The sequence below is a fragment of the Podospora bellae-mahoneyi genome, chromosome 7 (genome assembly GCF_035222275.1).
Source record: "Podospora bellae-mahoneyi strain CBS 112042 chromosome 7, whole genome shotgun sequence".
NCBI classification, from domain to species: Eukaryota; Fungi; Ascomycota; class Sordariomycetes; order Sordariales; family Podosporaceae; genus Podospora; species Podospora bellae-mahoneyi.
In genome coordinates this window covers 3,322,225-3,338,003 of record NC_085886.1, presented here as the reverse complement: position 1 = coordinate 3,338,003, position 15,779 = coordinate 3,322,225, and the positions used below count along the sequence as shown (strand labels likewise).

The 15,779-nt window shown below is 51.5% G+C and overlaps 6 protein-coding genes across 6 annotated transcripts; 2 read left to right on the top strand and 4 right to left on the bottom strand.

Annotated features, from left to right (window-relative positions):
* Window positions 1-1,916: 1,916 nt before the first annotated feature.
* QC761_711480 (uncharacterized protein) lies at window positions 1,917-3,506 on the bottom strand (the record flags this gene model as incomplete). The annotated part of the gene is made up of 1 exon (XM_062882698.1): window positions 1,917-3,506. One exon carries the CDS (start codon window positions 3,504-3,506, stop codon window positions 1,917-1,919), a length of 1,590 nt encoding a protein of 529 aa, XP_062728768.1.
* Window positions 3,507-4,270: 764 nt separating this feature from the next.
* QC761_711470 (uncharacterized protein) lies at window positions 4,271-5,793 on the top strand. Its single transcript, XM_062882697.1, has 3 exons — window positions 4,271-4,826; window positions 4,882-5,423; window positions 5,493-5,793. Exons 1-3 carry the CDS (start codon window positions 4,383-4,385, stop codon window positions 5,686-5,688), a joined length of 1,182 nt encoding a protein of 393 aa, XP_062728767.1. The 5' UTR covers window positions 4,271-4,382; the 3' UTR covers window positions 5,689-5,793.
* Window positions 5,794-5,983: 190 nt separating this feature from the next.
* QC761_711460 (uncharacterized protein) lies at window positions 5,984-9,385 on the bottom strand (the record flags this gene model as incomplete). The annotated part of the gene is made up of 4 exons (XM_062882696.1): window positions 5,984-7,351; window positions 7,410-8,217; window positions 8,277-8,575; window positions 8,639-9,385. 4 exons carry the CDS (start codon window positions 9,383-9,385, stop codon window positions 6,182-6,184), a joined length of 3,024 nt encoding a protein of 1,007 aa, XP_062728766.1. The 3' UTR covers window positions 5,984-6,181.
* A 571-nt stretch (window positions 9,386-9,956) lies between these two features.
* On the bottom strand, window positions 9,957-10,237 carry QC761_0111900 (uncharacterized protein; the record flags this gene model as incomplete). Its single annotated transcript, XM_062873227.1, has 2 exons — window positions 9,957-10,155; window positions 10,227-10,237. 2 exons carry the CDS (start codon window positions 10,235-10,237, stop codon window positions 9,957-9,959), a joined length of 210 nt encoding a protein of 69 aa, XP_062728765.1.
* A 143-nt stretch (window positions 10,238-10,380) lies between these two features.
* On the bottom strand, window positions 10,381-12,604 carry QC761_711450 (uncharacterized protein; the record flags this gene model as incomplete). The annotated part of the gene is made up of 4 exons (XM_062882695.1): window positions 12,108-12,604; window positions 11,203-12,034; window positions 10,597-11,145; window positions 10,381-10,531 (listed from the first exon to the last, which is right to left on the bottom strand). Exons 1-4 carry the CDS (start codon window positions 12,424-12,426, stop codon window positions 10,381-10,383), a joined length of 1,851 nt encoding a protein of 616 aa, XP_062728764.1. The 5' UTR covers window positions 12,427-12,604.
* A 1,514-nt stretch (window positions 12,605-14,118) lies between these two features.
* On the top strand, window positions 14,119-14,632 carry QC761_0111880 (uncharacterized protein; the record flags this gene model as incomplete). Its single annotated transcript, XM_062873226.1, has 2 exons — window positions 14,119-14,295; window positions 14,355-14,632. Exons 1-2 carry the CDS (start codon window positions 14,145-14,147, stop codon window positions 14,630-14,632), a joined length of 429 nt encoding a protein of 142 aa, XP_062728763.1. The 5' UTR covers window positions 14,119-14,144.
* Window positions 14,633-15,779: the final 1,147 nt, after the last annotated feature.

Below are 15,779 nucleotides of genomic sequence, written 5' to 3'. Positions count from 1 at the left end.
AAGCAGAGTCAGCAAAACGAAACGAAAGCACAGAAACAAACCAAAAAGAACGCCGCCACTCTTCACAACGAAGTCCAAGGAGCGAAGACGACCGGGGCGAAGACAACCGGAACCAACACCACGGGAACGAACACGACCGGAAAAAATACGACCGGAACAAGAGCATCGGAAGATGGAGGACGAGGAATCGGGCGAGGAGGACGAGGAGGACGAGGAGGAGAAAAATCCGGATTGCGCTTCACTCCGAAGATGCTGCCATCGGAACTGGCCAGAAGGAATGGGCGAGCTGGGGCCCATTTGCGCCGCTGGGGAGGACCGAGCATTGATGCGTCCAGGGCTCGACGTACCGACGAAATGGGAAGGACCCCGTCCTTCATCTTGCGGACCACACGATCCAGCCAGGCCTGCACCCGGATTGCAGGGTCGGGAGGTCCGGGAGGTGCCGGACGGACGACGTACCGGGGCCGGGTGGTGGAAGGTATGGCACTGTGAGCCATTGTGGAGAAAAAAACGAAAAAAGAAAAAAAGATGAATGGGTGGCGTGGGGTGAGCGAACGAATTGAGCAAGCGTGTGCAAGAACAGCTGTAAAAAAGAGCAGCATTAGCGGACAAGGTCAACAAGAGTGAGCGAGCAAAAACTTACCACAAACAATTCACCAGCGAGTGACAAGCTGTCACACAAAATTTACGAGCGAGCGGTAAGCAATCACACAAATCTGCAAGAGACTGGTCAGCAAGCGAAATCAAGAAGGCGTGGACGAACAGAAGCTTACCACAGCAGCGGAGCGAGCGAGCAAGAGTGCCTGTTGTGTTGGGTAGTGAAGTATGTGTTTGTTCACAACAAAAATGGGGTGAATTATACGTGCCTTTATGCTTGTTGACTGGCTGACTTCTGCAGTTCGATGAAAAGAAAAAGAAGAAAAGCTTCCGCCAAAATCTGGGGACTGAAGGGTTTGTTAAGTACATCATTGGGGGGCACCTCTGGGGCAAACACAATCAGCCCGCCTGAAATGGTCAAGTGCGTGGCCATTACGTAGCTACTTGCATGTGTCAGTGTGATTTGGCATGTGATGGTTGAAGGTTACTTTTGGTGGGGGTGGATTGGTATGTTGGTCTTGATCTGGTGATGCACTGCTCCTTTCTTTCAGTAAAAAATGTGCGGAGGTAAAGCCAGTGCTAATTATGCCAGAGATTAGTTTTTGTAAGCGATTTCGAGTGTGATGGACTGTTGATCGTCTTTTCATATTTGGGAACTGCAAAGTATCTGGGGGTGTAGTTAGGAAGCTTTGTGATAGGAGTGCGTTCAAGGTAGAAGCACGCACCCTGCGGAAAAGGACCCCCAGGAAAGCAGATGGGATCTCCCCTTCTTCATCGAATTGCTTGATAACGTGATAGACCTCTGTCAAACACTCCACGTCAAGTTATAGCGCGAGAAAAGAAGAATTCAAAGATACTACTGAAGTAGAATTTGGACCTGTTGCGCGTAACACGCAGATGGAAAAGGACATAACACCCAGCTTTTCGGGTATTTCGTGACTCTCTGCGGCAATATCTTTGCAACATCGAATTTTCTCAGAAAGAGTTTTACATACGGTTGCTCTCCAGAAGCCCCTCTATCCAATGACTTTATTTTCCTCAACAACAACTCATTTGCCCATGAGTAATAAGGCAAAGAAACGAGAGCCTCTGTGGGCGGACTGTCCCATCCGATTCTCACGACTTTCGGGTGACGTCAGTGCCCGGTTGCCATCTGCTCGGCCCCACTTTGGGCCACAGACTGAGAGTGTGATGAAGATGCTAGAAGACGATTGGAAGAGCACCACCAGACTCTAGAAGAAGCCAGATGGGAGAACCACAAAGAAATACCCGTTTGCGTCACGGGTACCGTACCCGAGAAGTCTCGAGATGTCGCTACCTCAGTTGCGTAGTGTAGTATCTTCCGCCACAGATTTAACTCCCCTGCCTGGAAACAACCCTCTAGTCTTTGCCTTCATCTCATAATATCCCGCCAGCCACTCCTCGGTATGCCCCTTCATGTTGCAGTCATTCCGCCCCTCTCCATGAACATCACCTTCGTTGACCCATTCAACCAGCTCCCTTACATACGCCAACTCCTTTCCCTCTTGATGCAGCGAGTGGAACCCTCTTCCGAGGCCTTTCTCCAGCACCCTTCTCTCGTACTCGTGTCTCATCAATTTTTGACTTGGAAGCTTTGCTCTCCCAGCAAACACTCTTGCCACCGCCTGGGCCTGAAAATCAAAAAGCGAAAACGTGACCACATGATAAGGTACGCCTACAAAAGCCAAGGTTGGGTCGGGGATGTAGAAGATATCTTTATGCAAGTTATGCGCCATGTTGCCGTCCGATGTCACCACTAGATATTCCCCTGGTTCTGTGATTGGTGCCGTGTCGGAATGGAGATGCGGGAGGAAAGGATAAGATGTTATATATCCTGTTGCCATGACCACGTGGTGAATCTTGTCGAGTACCTGGCCGTCCTTCAAAGCGATCTTCCCGGGAATATGCTGGCCATCTTCCGGAAAGTGCTGGTGTCTTTCGTCGTCATCGAGAATAAAGCTAGCTATTTCCGGCACTCGTCTCGTAGATGACGGCAGCAGTGAGACTGGGAGGTCAAACTGTCCTCCACGGGCACTCTGGTAGACTTTGTTTACAACTCCATCCAGCTCCCGGCAGATATCCAAAGCAGACACACCAGCACCAAGAACCACCACATTCTGGTCCCGATACCTCTGTGGGTTTCGATACTGCTTTGAATGAATGATCCTGGCGGGAAACCTTGTTTTCCATTCCTTGAGTCCAGTAATGTCAGGAATCCGTGGCATGTTATAATGCCCCGAAGCCACGACAACTCGATCAAATAGATGTAATCTTTCAGTGAACCGAACACCAAGCTCTTCTTTCTCCAACGTCACTGATCGCAACTCCCACTTGGACCCGTCGTGTGTCTTCTTGACCTCATCTACTCGGGTGTGAAATAGAGTCTGGTTGTTGACGTCATGCACTTCTGCCAGGCCTTGGACGTAATTTTCAACATCTCTTTGACCAACTACGGGTTCGGTACCCTCGGGCCACTGGCCCAGACTACTTTTCATGAGGTTTGTCGGGACGTTATTGCGTAGGCCTCGGTAACACGGGCCGGGTGGTGAAAAGTGCGCCTCAAGGTCGGAAAGGTGGTTGTTTGCTTCCACCCGAAAGGTCTGATTCTGTGGTGTTTCGTTCCTTTGCTCAGATGGAGGCGTAACAAAGGAAAATTGACCTCGTTGAGAAACCTCATAGTCCCCAAGAGACGGCGTGTTGCTAGGATATGGTGGGTCGCCGGGAACGCGGTCATCATAGTGCCAGATTCCACCGGCAATGCTTGAGCGTTCGAAGACCGTCACTGAGAGGCCTTCTTTTAGCAAGTGTGCAGCTGTGCATACGCCGCTGATACCTGCTCCGATGACTGCGACCGTCTGCCGAGAAGGTTGACTTCGTAGTTCCGACATGTTCCTGATGGTGAATCTATATCACTGTTTTGAGCAAACATTAGGAAGGGAAATATGAAAAAGTATCGAGCTCAGCATCTTAGTGGACTCCAAATATGGAGATGCGATAACTTTCTGCGAGCTCAGATGTGGCCCAACCCCCGCGTCATGGATCACGCCATATTGCGTAGCTGATCGCGCAAACATCAATGTTGATTCTGAAAATGGTATGTGCTCTGAGGGGCTGTATCGAAAGAGTTTACAATGCTGAATTGTGCCAGATCCCTTATCACTCTTCGATTTGATCGGCATTCTCTAGGTAGGCTACATGCATTCATCTCTACTTTTGACAAGACATTGGGTGAGTCCATGGGACAAGAGAATAAATCGGATGGAATGGCTTTGAAGACTGCCAGAACTGTGGACTTGGGCATACGACCAGCTCTGTGGTAGCCTGCAATTTTGATACCGTGACAAGCCCTGAAATCAAATGTACCCGTATTATGGCGACTGCCAAGCACACAATTTGTGCAGACATGGCATCACAAACGCATCCGTCATTCCCCGTCATCGAACGGACTGATAGGTCCGGTGTGTGGTTTTCAAAGATGCAACCGGTATCTTATACCCGGTGATGTGCAGTGCCCCTCACTTCCACGACATATTGTAGTGATCTCGCAATCCGGTATACATATTGGATCATTGATAACCGCTTTGCAGAAGCGGTATTGATATGAATGCTTGGTAATGCCGGTTTCCTTGACGAGTGGGGGGCATGTGAGCGATGTTGTTGTAAATCCAAACCATATCTGTTGCTGAACCCTCTCATGGACGACCCCAAAACAGGTGTCTTCGAGAGCTTGAAACATCATACATTTTCTTGTCAGCATCTTGACCATGGAGCCTGCTGCAATCGAGGCATCAATCGTCGACACAGTCGAGCCCAAGAAAGACACCTTGGCCCTCCCAGAGCCAGCCCGGCAACGGCTGATCAGGTCTGGAGTAGACCTGACCAACGGATATCCATACCGTCCACTAGTACCCTTGTATCTTCAGGATGTCTACCAAATCCGCAGTGCTGAGCGTATCCATGAAGATGCAGGGGCCAGAGCTGACAAGTCCAAGAAGAATCTGTTTTCGGCGGCAAGCAAGGTGACCGACCTGACAGCCCATATCGGTACAGAGATAGAGGGTCTCCAGTTGAAGGACCTGACACCCGAGCAACGTGACGAGCTTGCTCTTTTGGTCGCGGAACGCAGTGTTGTGTTTCTCAGAGACCAAGATATTTCCCCACAACAACAGAGGGAGCTAGGAGAATGGTTTGGTGAGGTTGAAGTGCATGTATGTGATGCTATCCCACCCCCAGTAGCAATGAGCTGACTCAGTCGTGATGCAGCCTCAGGTCCCACAAGTGCCTGGCGTCCTGGGCGTGACTGTCATCTGGCCAGACCTCCAGGCCCAAGATTTGCCCGCCAACTTTCGTAACCCAGGAGGAGCGTCTCGATGGCACACCGATCTTGTCCATGAACGACAGCCGGCAGGCATTACCCACCTCCACAACGACACTGTGCCTCCGGTTGGGGGGGACACGCTCTGGGCCTCGGGATACGGTGCTTATGAGAAACTATCCCCCGAATTCCGCAAGTTCATCGATGGAAAACAAGCTGTGTATCGCTCCGCACATGCCTATCTTGACCGCGAGAATCCGAGTGCCGGTCCAAAGTTCGTCGAAAGGGTCCATCCTCTTGTTCGTGTGCACCCTGCAACAGGCTGGAAAGCACTCTGGGTGAACCGCGCGATGACGACGAGAATAGTTGGATTGGATAAAGCTGAGAGCGACTTGATCTTGAATTATCTGCATGACGTGTATGAGAAGAACGCGGATATCCAGGTCCGATTCCGATGGACCGCAGGGACCAGTGCTCTGTGGGACAACAGGTGAGTCAGCGACGACAGATTGAGGGAGAGGAGGGGAAAGCAAATTGACTAACCTGCAAATAACGTTAGAATTACGATCCATAGCGCCAGTTGGGATTACGAAGGAAAGTATTCAAGACACGGCACTCGTGTCACATCGCTTGCCGAAAAGCCCTACTTCGACTCAAAGGCCCCGACTCGTCGACAGGCTTTGGGTCTTCTGGATGAAGACGAGAAGGAGGCTCTTGGTCTGGCAAGGGACAGGGTGTGTGACCACTCGCCTTGATTGCAGGCGACCCACAATTTTTATTGTGTGCATCAGGTGAAATAAGAAGGAGCTCTGTAGGTAATCAAACTACATCAATCTTCCCTCAATCGAACAACCCATGCGCATTTTCGGCCTGCCAATGACGTTTGTGATCATCAGTCTTTCGTCCACGTTGCTAAACAGTCCCTTCCACTCTTTTAGCGACCTCTACTTTGCGTAGAACATCAATCATGGATGCAACTGAACACGGTGCTCCTCTCTCTATTTCCACCCGGTGCGCACAACATGATGAGCACCCGCAATCAAAAAGTGGTCGATCACCTCGAAATATTGAATTTTGGAAACTATAAATTGAACGAAGTGTTGGCCTTGGTAAATCTCATCAGATTTCAGGGACAGCAGTTATGATACTCTTGTTCCACCAACCGGCCACTAACCATCCCAGACTATTTTCCCCTGCCAAGAAAGCTAATATTTAATGTCAAATCTTCCTCAAGCAAGAATAAGCAAACTAATCCGACTCCGACCCCGAGTGCTCTCCATCATCCTCGTCATCATAGCTGCCACTACCGGAGCCACTCTCACTGCCACTCTCATCACTAGTGGATTCGCTCTCGCTATCAGTCTCCTCCTCATCATCATCCTCGTCATCGCTATCCTCGTAGTAATCCTCGTCCTCATTCATGTCAGCATTTTCATCGATAGACTCTGAAAGATCCCCCAACCCTAGGATCTCCTTAGCCATCGAGATTGGCCGCTTCTTGATCTCGTCCATGCCATCCATAATCCCCGAAATAGCAGTCTCCTTATCCTGCTGAATTTGAATAATCCTCTCATCCACAGAGCCTGCAACCACAATCTTGGCCGTATGTACTTCCTTGGTTTGTCCAATACGGTGGACTCTTCCGAAGGCTTGCTGCTGGCGACAGACATTCCACCAGTGGTCATACATGATGGCCCGGTTCGCCACCGTGAGGTTCAGACCGTGTGCGGTGCAGGTAATAGATGCCAGCATGATCTTCACGGCCGGGACCTTCCTGAAGGTCTTTAGAGACTGCTCTTGGTCGTTCTGGTCCAGGTCGCCCCAGAAGTACACAAACCGGTATCCGCTCTGTGTAAGCATGCGGCCCAAAATCGAGAGCATCGGGATCCATTGCACAAAGATCATAATCTTATCCTCTGGCGCTTCAGATTGCCATCCGTCGATTAGGTCAAGTGTCGCCTTCGTTTTAGCGCTGTGCGGCACCGGATCCCAAGGATGGGAGTCGACGCCCTTCATAAAATTGAGCGTGTTGGCGCGTGTTTGCTGCACTGTTTGGACAGTTTGTCTCTTCTGCTTTCCCCCCTTATTATTCGCCTTGGTTGCTTTTCTTCTCTTCGATGGATGCCTCTTCTTCTTGCCAGACTTCGCTCTGCGTGCCTTCTTTTTCGTCCCTTTCCTTGTGGTTTCTTGATGCTTACTGAACCGTGGCTGAAACCCATTGTCATCGTCACCAAAGTGACGGTAAGTGTGCCCGTTATCGCGAGGCAGGATAGGCATGCCATGATGACTCGGACAGCTGCCCTTGCCTGATCTACCAGAACCGACTGGCTTGTTGCAGCTCGGGCAACAGGCTTTCTCCTTGTTGTGATGACGGGTTATGAGGTTACCGAAACATGAGGCGCAGAACAGGTGGCCGCACTGAACAGATTTATTAGTATTACGGACGGACGAAAGTTCCATGAAAGCAGGCGCTTACATCAGCCAATTTAGAGGCCGGGGTCACGACTCGCCGGCAATATCTGCAGAAGCAGTTGCATTTGACCTCACTGGGCTCTGGCAGCCTAGACTTGTCCTGGTTCTCCTGGTCCTCGTACCACTCAGGCTCTACAAGGGCTGGATGCGAGGTGAAGAATTGGAGATGATCGACAATCTTTTGCATTGTACCCTTTTCTGGTCCGGGATCATATGGTTGACCGGCGTCTTGATACGCTTGGCGCCGTACCTCCAACGCCATCTGTCTCCGGTTTGTTCTCCCGTATACTTCCATCTCAAAAGGCGAAAAGTTAACCGTGACAACCTGAACCGGATGTGCCTTGGGAATCTGAAAAATGGGTGCGCCCATCAGTTGCGTGTCAACACGACGTCTCAGAGTAAGTTCCTCCAGCGTTTTCTGAAGTTCTTCCATGTCTCCCATCTTGCCCTTGACGCCCCCCATAGCCTGAACGAAGGTATCATACTTCTTGAACTTGGTGCCCAAGAAGTCAAGGTAGGGGAATACCTCTGCTGTGGTGTTGGTCAGAGGGGTTCCTGTTAGAACCCAGCGATATTTGCCTGTGAGGTATCTACAGGCGAGGGACGTGCTGCTCTCCCTGTTATTAATCGCATGGGCCTCATCTAGAACGATGCGGTGGTAGTTGATGCGAAACAACGGGGGGCCATGCCGGTGCAGTTTCTGCTTCAGTGAGGTCTCTCGAAAATCTGAAGGTTCCTCACTCTCCTCCGACTCCTCGCATTCGGCGAGCCCTTTGCTAGCTTGGCGTTGAACTTGTGCATAATTTGTGATTCTGAACGTTCATGCTTGATTAGCATAGAACGCACAGGAGGGCAACTCCGTGACACTTACATGATATCACTATTGGCGCACTCAGCATCGGCCATTGCATTGGCGTTTTTGTAGACCAACACTCGCAGGCCTTTGTCGTCGCAATGATCAAATATCTCCCGATACCACTGCGTCAACAGCTTCTCTGGCGCAATGATGAGTGTTTTTTGGGCTTTGTCCCGGCGACTACTAGGCGGGTTTTGTGATATGCACGCCAGGAGCTGAACTGTCTTCCCGAGACCCATTTCGTCGGCGAGGATCCCTCCATTGGACCCGCGGGGGTGAAACTCTCGAGAACACATCCATCTCACCCCTATCAACTGTCACATCCATGAGATATTGGTGAGCTGATCCTGAGTTAGGGGTGAGAAGCATGTACGTACCTGGTGATTGTAAAGTGGTGTTTTGAAGCCTTTGAGCTTCCACTTTCCCTCCACTGGCTTACAGTTATTGACCCCAAATGACAGCGTGGCCTCACGAAGCTCTTCAAAGTCCTTGCACGCCTGCATATTCCCCTTGTCAAGCCTGTCCTCAATTGTTTGCAAGGCATCGTCGACTGCAGCCTGAACCGCCGTTTTACTTGGTAAAGGTATCTTGTAGTCAAATGCGGTATTCTCCTCAGTCTTGATGAGAGCTGGCCCCTCAGCCTTGACGAAAACAGGCGCCTCGATCTCGATGAAACCAGGTTCCCCAGCCTTGACCGAAACACCCTCCTCAGCTTTGACCGAAACACCCTCCTCAGCTCTGACCGAAACGGCCTCTTCAGTCTTGACTGGAACAAGCCCCTCAGATTTGTCGTCTGGGCCTGACATGCGCTGTATTTTGGTGGAGGGAGTCTCGTAGGGCTCCTCAACAGCCTCGCGCTTCAAATTCGACCCGCTCTCGCACGCACGAGCATAGTGTTGCTGCCAGTATTCCTTAGCATTCTTGGGGGGCCTGTCAGGGTCCGCGTCGCTTTTTTTGGCCTTCTTGCCTTTTTTACCGGCCTTTTTTGGCCCGCTGCCTGCACCTGGGTCAACCACTGGAGCAAACGTGAGTTTGGTGTGCGATGGCGGGAAGTTACTCGTGTTGGAATCTCCAACTGTCCCATATGCCTGCTGGTCGATTTCAGGTGTATCCCCAAGAGCCATGTTGAATAAGATGATGACTGAAGATGAAAAAAATGAGTGAGTAAATTATTTGTGAACGACAACTGGCGAGGCCCTCTGTCCTGTGTGCAAGTAAGAATTGAAAGATAAAAGAAAAGGAAGGGAAAAGATTGTGGTCGGGAACTTGTAGAAAAAGTCAGGTAGAAATGTCGGTTAGTTGAAAATAGAGGAAGGTGCGATGCGCTGTTCGATATCAGCTGTTGGAAGGAAGGCGCGGAATAGTTGAGCGAACTCGAGCAGGATATATCGGATATCAGAGACAGAGAGTCGAATTTGTAGTGAGAGTGGCTGGAAGTCGGGGGGGGACTTGGTAAGATTGTGAAGAACTGGAGGACGGTCGATCAAAAGTCAAGCGAGCCAGCAGTGAAGAAGGTAAAGGATGACGTGGAAGAGTCGATGTAGAAGTGAGGCTATAAGTACGAGAGGGTGAGGAAGAAGAGGATGGAAGGAAAATGAAGGTGTAAGGAAGAGGAGGGAGGGCGTGGAAGGATGAGAAGGGAAGATGTGGAAGGATGGAAGGGAAGATGTAGAAGAATGAGAGAGGAAGAAGGTATCAAAGTGCCAGATAGATCAGGTGTGGGCGGGAGAAGAGGCAGTGAATGGACCAGAAGCGATAGTAAAAAGAAGATTGCAGGTCGCGAGCAGAAGAAATCCGCGTATAGCTAGTGTCTGGCCGAGAAGCAGTGACGCGAGACGTTCTTTCCCTCCTAGAAAGCATCTCCTGGGCCGACGAGATGATGAAGTTGTAGGTTCTGAGTTCGGATGGACACAACAGTACCTGACAGAAATATCTGAGAATGCCCACATGAAAGTAGAGACATACAGTATCCTCATCCTCAAGTTCACGAAGAGCACCAGTCAAGCAACATCGTGACGTTTATGAAGCGCTTCTGGCCCTGAACGGCGTAAGATATGGGTATCATAAGCATCCTTCCTGATCATGCTGCGTGTGTTTACACACCAGACCCGCTCTACACTCAAACCCGCTTCTTGTTTCGTCGATCCGAGCGCCTTTTCTTCAACTCCCAGAGATAACGACGCTGGAAGATGGCCTTGCAATAGTCGACAATGGCTTCCCTCTGCAAAAGGATTATCGTCGCAAAGACGACAGGGACAGCGATTTTCCAGCTTCAGATAGACTGGTTAGCCTGCTTGACAGATGGACTCTCGAAACCGGAGAGAGAAACACTCACAAGTAGCCAATATCTTGCTCTAAAACGGTGAACGGAACAAAGTTTTGCCCGAAGTAACCCGTGATGAAAGTGAGCGGCAAGAAGATAATGGTGGCTGTGGTCAATTGCTTCATGGATTCGTTCTGATGTGCTGAAATGGTGTTAAAAATCAGCCCTATCATCCCATCAGCGGAGCTCTTGAGCCTATTTAAAGTATCTGTGATGAGGACGCAGTGGTCCAGAACATCACCGAGATAGGTGTACGTCAGCGTGGTGATGATGGGGTCATGATTGGGGTCCAAGATTTTGGCCATAGCTTTGTCGAGCGCCATATCCGTTTTGTGATCACGCAGGGCTTGTATCAATGTCGTGATTGGATTGATGAAACTAAGCAGCGCATTGATCTCCGATGTGAGGATGTACAGCTTTTTGGTGTGGCCGATGTTGGGGTGAGTCAACACTTCGGGTTCAATATCGCCGATAGCATCACGATAGCAGCTCGCTACCTGGATGGCAAGATCGATAATTCCATCCAGTACTGCGTGTCCCACCATGGACGCATCGCATGAGCTAGAAATCAAGGCCTGTTAGTCGAGCACTAGCGATGAGAACGGGAGGTGTACGCACTGTCGGATGATTGTATCACTCGTCTGGAGACGTTGGATGATGGGTGCCTCTATCACTTCAGCCGATTCTTCAAAGAAACTAATGATGGTGTTGTCGTTCGTGATGAACATGGAGACCTGCTCACAGGCTACCGTGTAGTTTTTGGAGATCAGGGCTGAGTTCCTGTCCATAAACCTTGCGATAGGATCGTCTGGTGCGGCGTGGTATCTTCGCAAGGTTCTTGTCGGGCCCTCTGGGTACTCAGACCGTGAAGCCCTGGGATACGGCCCAGAGCCATCCTGGGGCCAGTTCTTCCCACCCTCTAATGTGGTGTCTGAGGAGAACTTCCCAGCACAGAATATCCGTTTCAACCGCCTCAAGAGCTTCCGGGAATACTTGCCAGTTTTCCCACTGAAGATGCTGCGATTACTAGCATGGCTAGATGTGTCATCAGCCTCATCAGAATCAGAGCTCTCGTCGTCAGAATCCCTGTAGGTGTCGTCAAGCCTTTGAAGAGTCAAGACAATGAAGGCATGTGTTGGATACCACTCGGCCTTTGTCCTGCTCCTCGTGTTCATAATATCTTCCACGGCCAGTTTATGAAGGCTCTTGTGCTTCCCCAGCAGCTGGATAACGTCCCAGCTCAGGCCATTCACATTGATCCACCGACATTTTGCCCACTTTGGTTGTGGCACCTCCAAGAAAGAGCCGAGAGACGAGTTGTCCTTGTTCTGAATCGAGAGCTTGTCTTCGGAGAAGTCGACAATAGTGATCTCGCATGGGGCGCTCAGTTGAGGCATAGATGCGTGGCCACCATCTGGCTTGAGTGGATCGACCCCTGGTTCCGAACCGGCTGCAAAGGAGTATGGTAAGCGTCGAGGAGCAGGACAAGTTCGACATGGTCGCGGGTGGTCAGGTAAACATACGATGCCATCCCGGGCGGAGTTCAAAGTCTTCGAAGTTGTCGACTGTCCGAAATGTGCTGACCCGGGTTGTGCGCCGTCGACTGGTGGGGCTGAAGGGCACACCGGTATCTGCGCGGGCGGGTGCCTTTCTCGGGCTGGTCGCGGCATCGTTCGTGGGGGCAACCTCTTCCGCAATGGTGGTATCGATGTTGGGATTATATCGAACGCGGTGGCTGGTGGTGTCAACAGCGGTGTCAAGATCTGGAGGAGCAGCCGGTGGGTCTGTTGCGAAGTCGCGCGGCTGTTGCAGGGGCCCATCAAAAGGCGGTCCGCGCGACATTGTGTACAAGCACTTGTCGAGTGAAAAAAGGGAAGTTAAAAAAGGTTTACGGCAGGTCTGGAAACTTGATTTCAAGACAACCTAGGATCACATCAATGATACCATGTTGAAGTTGAGGAGGTAAGTAAGATGTCACACGGCGTAAGAGAACTATACCGATCCCCTCCCGCCCAATCAGTGTCGACATGCGGCACAGAACCATCAATTGCTACAACAATGTTATTTATCTACTGCCCCCGGAAGGTCTAGCCATATGCTCACGGCTTCCGGCGTGGGACTTCGTTGCACTCGTCGAGCTCGATGACGTAAATTTGTTCACAAAGATCCCGCCAATTTGATGGTGCTGTGTGGAGACATGCGAGATGCAAGCTTTCCAGGTTCTGTGCTACGATAAGATGGATAAGACAAGCTGAGTACAGGTCACTGAAATGCAGGGTTAGGGTAAAGCGTGGGAGGATTAGGTGGGCTTTGTAAAAGATCGAAGGCTCAGCCCAAAGAAGACAAAACATCACCTGCCTCACTGCCAAACCCACGGCCTCGGGACAACTACCTAGCTATACACCACACACTCCTCCCATTGCCCGACTGCTTTCTTTGCCAAGCTGGATCATCCGACCTACCGCTCACCTTACGAACCGACCGGAAGGCAAAGCTTGCGAGAGGTGACGCAATATAGTGAAGCGATGCCCGTATGATTGCCCACACAAGTGTGATCCGAGGTTGAGGGCTAAAGACTGTCTGCATACAGTGCGGGACGAAGGACGATCGTACACCCCAGGACCGGGAGGGCAAAAAAAAAAAAGAGAGAGACCAGCACGGTGGAACCGAAAGGTTGTTCTTCCCGTAGTGAGAAGACACCATCTGTAAGGGCTGATTCAGCGGTTGGATATCGCTGATCACAAGAGATTGCGCTCAATGCGTTCATGCGTGGGGAGGGATGAATGGACGAGTTTCCAACTTGGGAAAGTTGGAAACTCGTCCATTCCTAGGCCACTGCGATGGAGGTGTGGGTTAGGTAGGAGGAACTATTGAACGCCTACGTCCGCGTTTATTTCTCTGGCGGAAGCGGTTGATGCCGTGTTGAGTGAGCACTTGAGGCGTGTGGTGTGTTTAAAGTCGGCATGGAAACATGCACGCCAAGCCGTCCCTGCAGATGTGGGAAATGTCCGCTGCAGGTCCCGAGCGGAGAATTGACCTTGAGCTCCAGCGCAATAGGTAGGTATTCCTTCCGTGCTGCCTGAAGCTCAGGAGCTCTGGCCCGAAGTTCGTGGGCTGATAGGGACTGCCTAGGCAGGATGGAATATCTCCATTGCTTTGAACGGCAGGGCCAGGATCCGTAGGATAGGCGGACGATGAGATGGGATGGGTGTTCATGTAGACCCCGGACTGTCTTGGGGGCTTGACCCTGACCCGCAGCGGCAAGCCCGATCCGGGGTAACGACTCCACCTCGAACTTCTTCCCCCCCATCCCGGGCCGAGTCAAAACGCTGATCAGGAGTCTCGGAAGGCCAGGCCGAGCAGGAGAATGGTGTCACAGTTGCTCGCGAGATGGACCGCAGATGCTGATTGTTTACACCTGTATTCTTCGACTACCTCGTAGCGAGCTGCGTCCGTTGTGCTACCTATGCTATGAGGTGCTTGTGGCCGTCCGATCTTCTGCTGTTGCGTCAGCCTCGTTCAGCCTGGCGACATGGGTTGGACTCAGCTAGTGAGGTCGCATGAATCTGTCTTCCGATCTCATTAACTTCGGGATCCACCGTTTGTCGTCGTCCAAAGTGCCGTTTTTCGAACCAGGGCGGCGGTGGGAGCGAGGGGTGAAGGCATCCCTGGTGACTGCCTATTTTTGGTGGATTATGACGAACAGTGGAGGTGCGCTAAAAATTAAACAATCATCAGGGTATCATCAAGACATCAACGAATCGAGATAGAAAAGGATACCTCTCAAGCAAATACATACTCTGATGCGCGACGATCAACGGGAACGCGGTCATCACCGCCCTCACGGCCCGGCTTCTCTCGCTCTCCTGGCCGCTTGGACCTTTTCGGTGACCCAGCGATGGCGTCCATGTTGAAGCTCCCTTGGAATCTTCGAAGCTTCGATATCTTGACAGTCCCGGACTTTCCGGTCGCCCGCTTCAAGCTAGAAGATCGCTGCAGGATTCTAGAAACCCGAAATCACGTTAATCTTGCCATTGGGGGAGCATAACACGGCCTTTAATTGCAAGGTTCGAATGAAACGCGTTTCCTTCATGCGATGCTTGGCCAGAGCCTCCACCGTGTCGGAAAATCGTTGCGCTGCAGCACCTCCTGGCTGCCAAGAAACACCGGCGCCGTCGTAGTCAGCTGGCACGTCCACTTTGATCCGAACAGCTACCCTTTCCTGACTTTTCTGTCTCTTGTTTTGGCAAAACTGGATCTGTCGCCCTTTTCTTCTCCTGCTGACACCTTGTTTTGTACAGTCAGTTGGCCGCGAACGACCGGGAACCCTCGCAGCATTGACATATGCGCAATCTTGGGGGTCCCGAGATTAGCTTCATCCGAGTTCCCTACCACACTCGCTGTCAAGATGGTACTGCCCGTGGCCCAGCTCGTCAGTCGCGCTTGTCGCCGATAGAACGGACGGTGTGTTCGCCTCTTCCCATCAACCTCCACTCACTCTCGATGATCAGATGAACCGGATATGGATCTGGATATGGTATCCTGGGCATATCATACCCGGGGCGCCTATAGCTTCGCGCACGTCCTCGCCATCGTCACCGGTATCTTGCAGCTCTGATCGCCGACCACGCACGGTTTTGCTCCATGAAAGGGTTACAACGGGAACGCTTCTGCCGGCCGACTCGACGGGTATCCTACTCTTTTCCAGACCGGGGTCAAGTCCTTCCAGAAGCATGCGGAGGCACGGGTTTACGCCGTGCACCTGTACCAACATGTCGTCAAAATTCCCGGCGATATGAACAGAGGCAGCGCCTGAGCTGGCTGACAACTGGTGTTCTCTCTCATACCGAGCGCGAGCCTTGCGTTGGCAATGCCAGGATCCTGGAGCTTTTGGCAGCTCTAGGGGACACGGGAGCTAATCATGTGGCCGTTGGACCAGCAGTCGGTCTTCCGGTTGCCCTATGGTGTGCCCGTGAACCGAGCTCTGGTCTGTGTCTGATATAGGCCCCCTGGTCTATTATGGCCCTTTTGGGACAGGCCTCGAGCCCACCACCAAAACCCAGCAGCTTCTCCGCTTGCCTCCCACACGGCATTTTGCAACGCTCGGCGGACTCATCAGCAAGGTACCGTGGTCCTTCCCGGGTACCCGCCAGTATCTGACCGGCCCCAGCGAGCATCATCGCCAAGTACATTCG

Excerpts from the sequence above, each read along its gene's own strand:
- QC761_711470 (XM_062882697.1), top strand. The coding sequence starts at position 4,383 with ATGGAGCCTGCTGCAATCGAGGCATCAATCGTCGACACAGTCGAGCCC. Across the intron at positions 4,827-4,881 it reads TTGGTGAGGTTGAAGTGCAT|CCTCAGGTCCCACAAGTGCC; the intron begins GTATGTGATGCT and ends GTCGTGATGCAG. Across the intron at positions 5,424-5,492 it reads AGTGCTCTGTGGGACAACAG|AATTACGATCCATAGCGCCA; the intron begins GTGAGTCAGCGA and ends AAATAACGTTAG.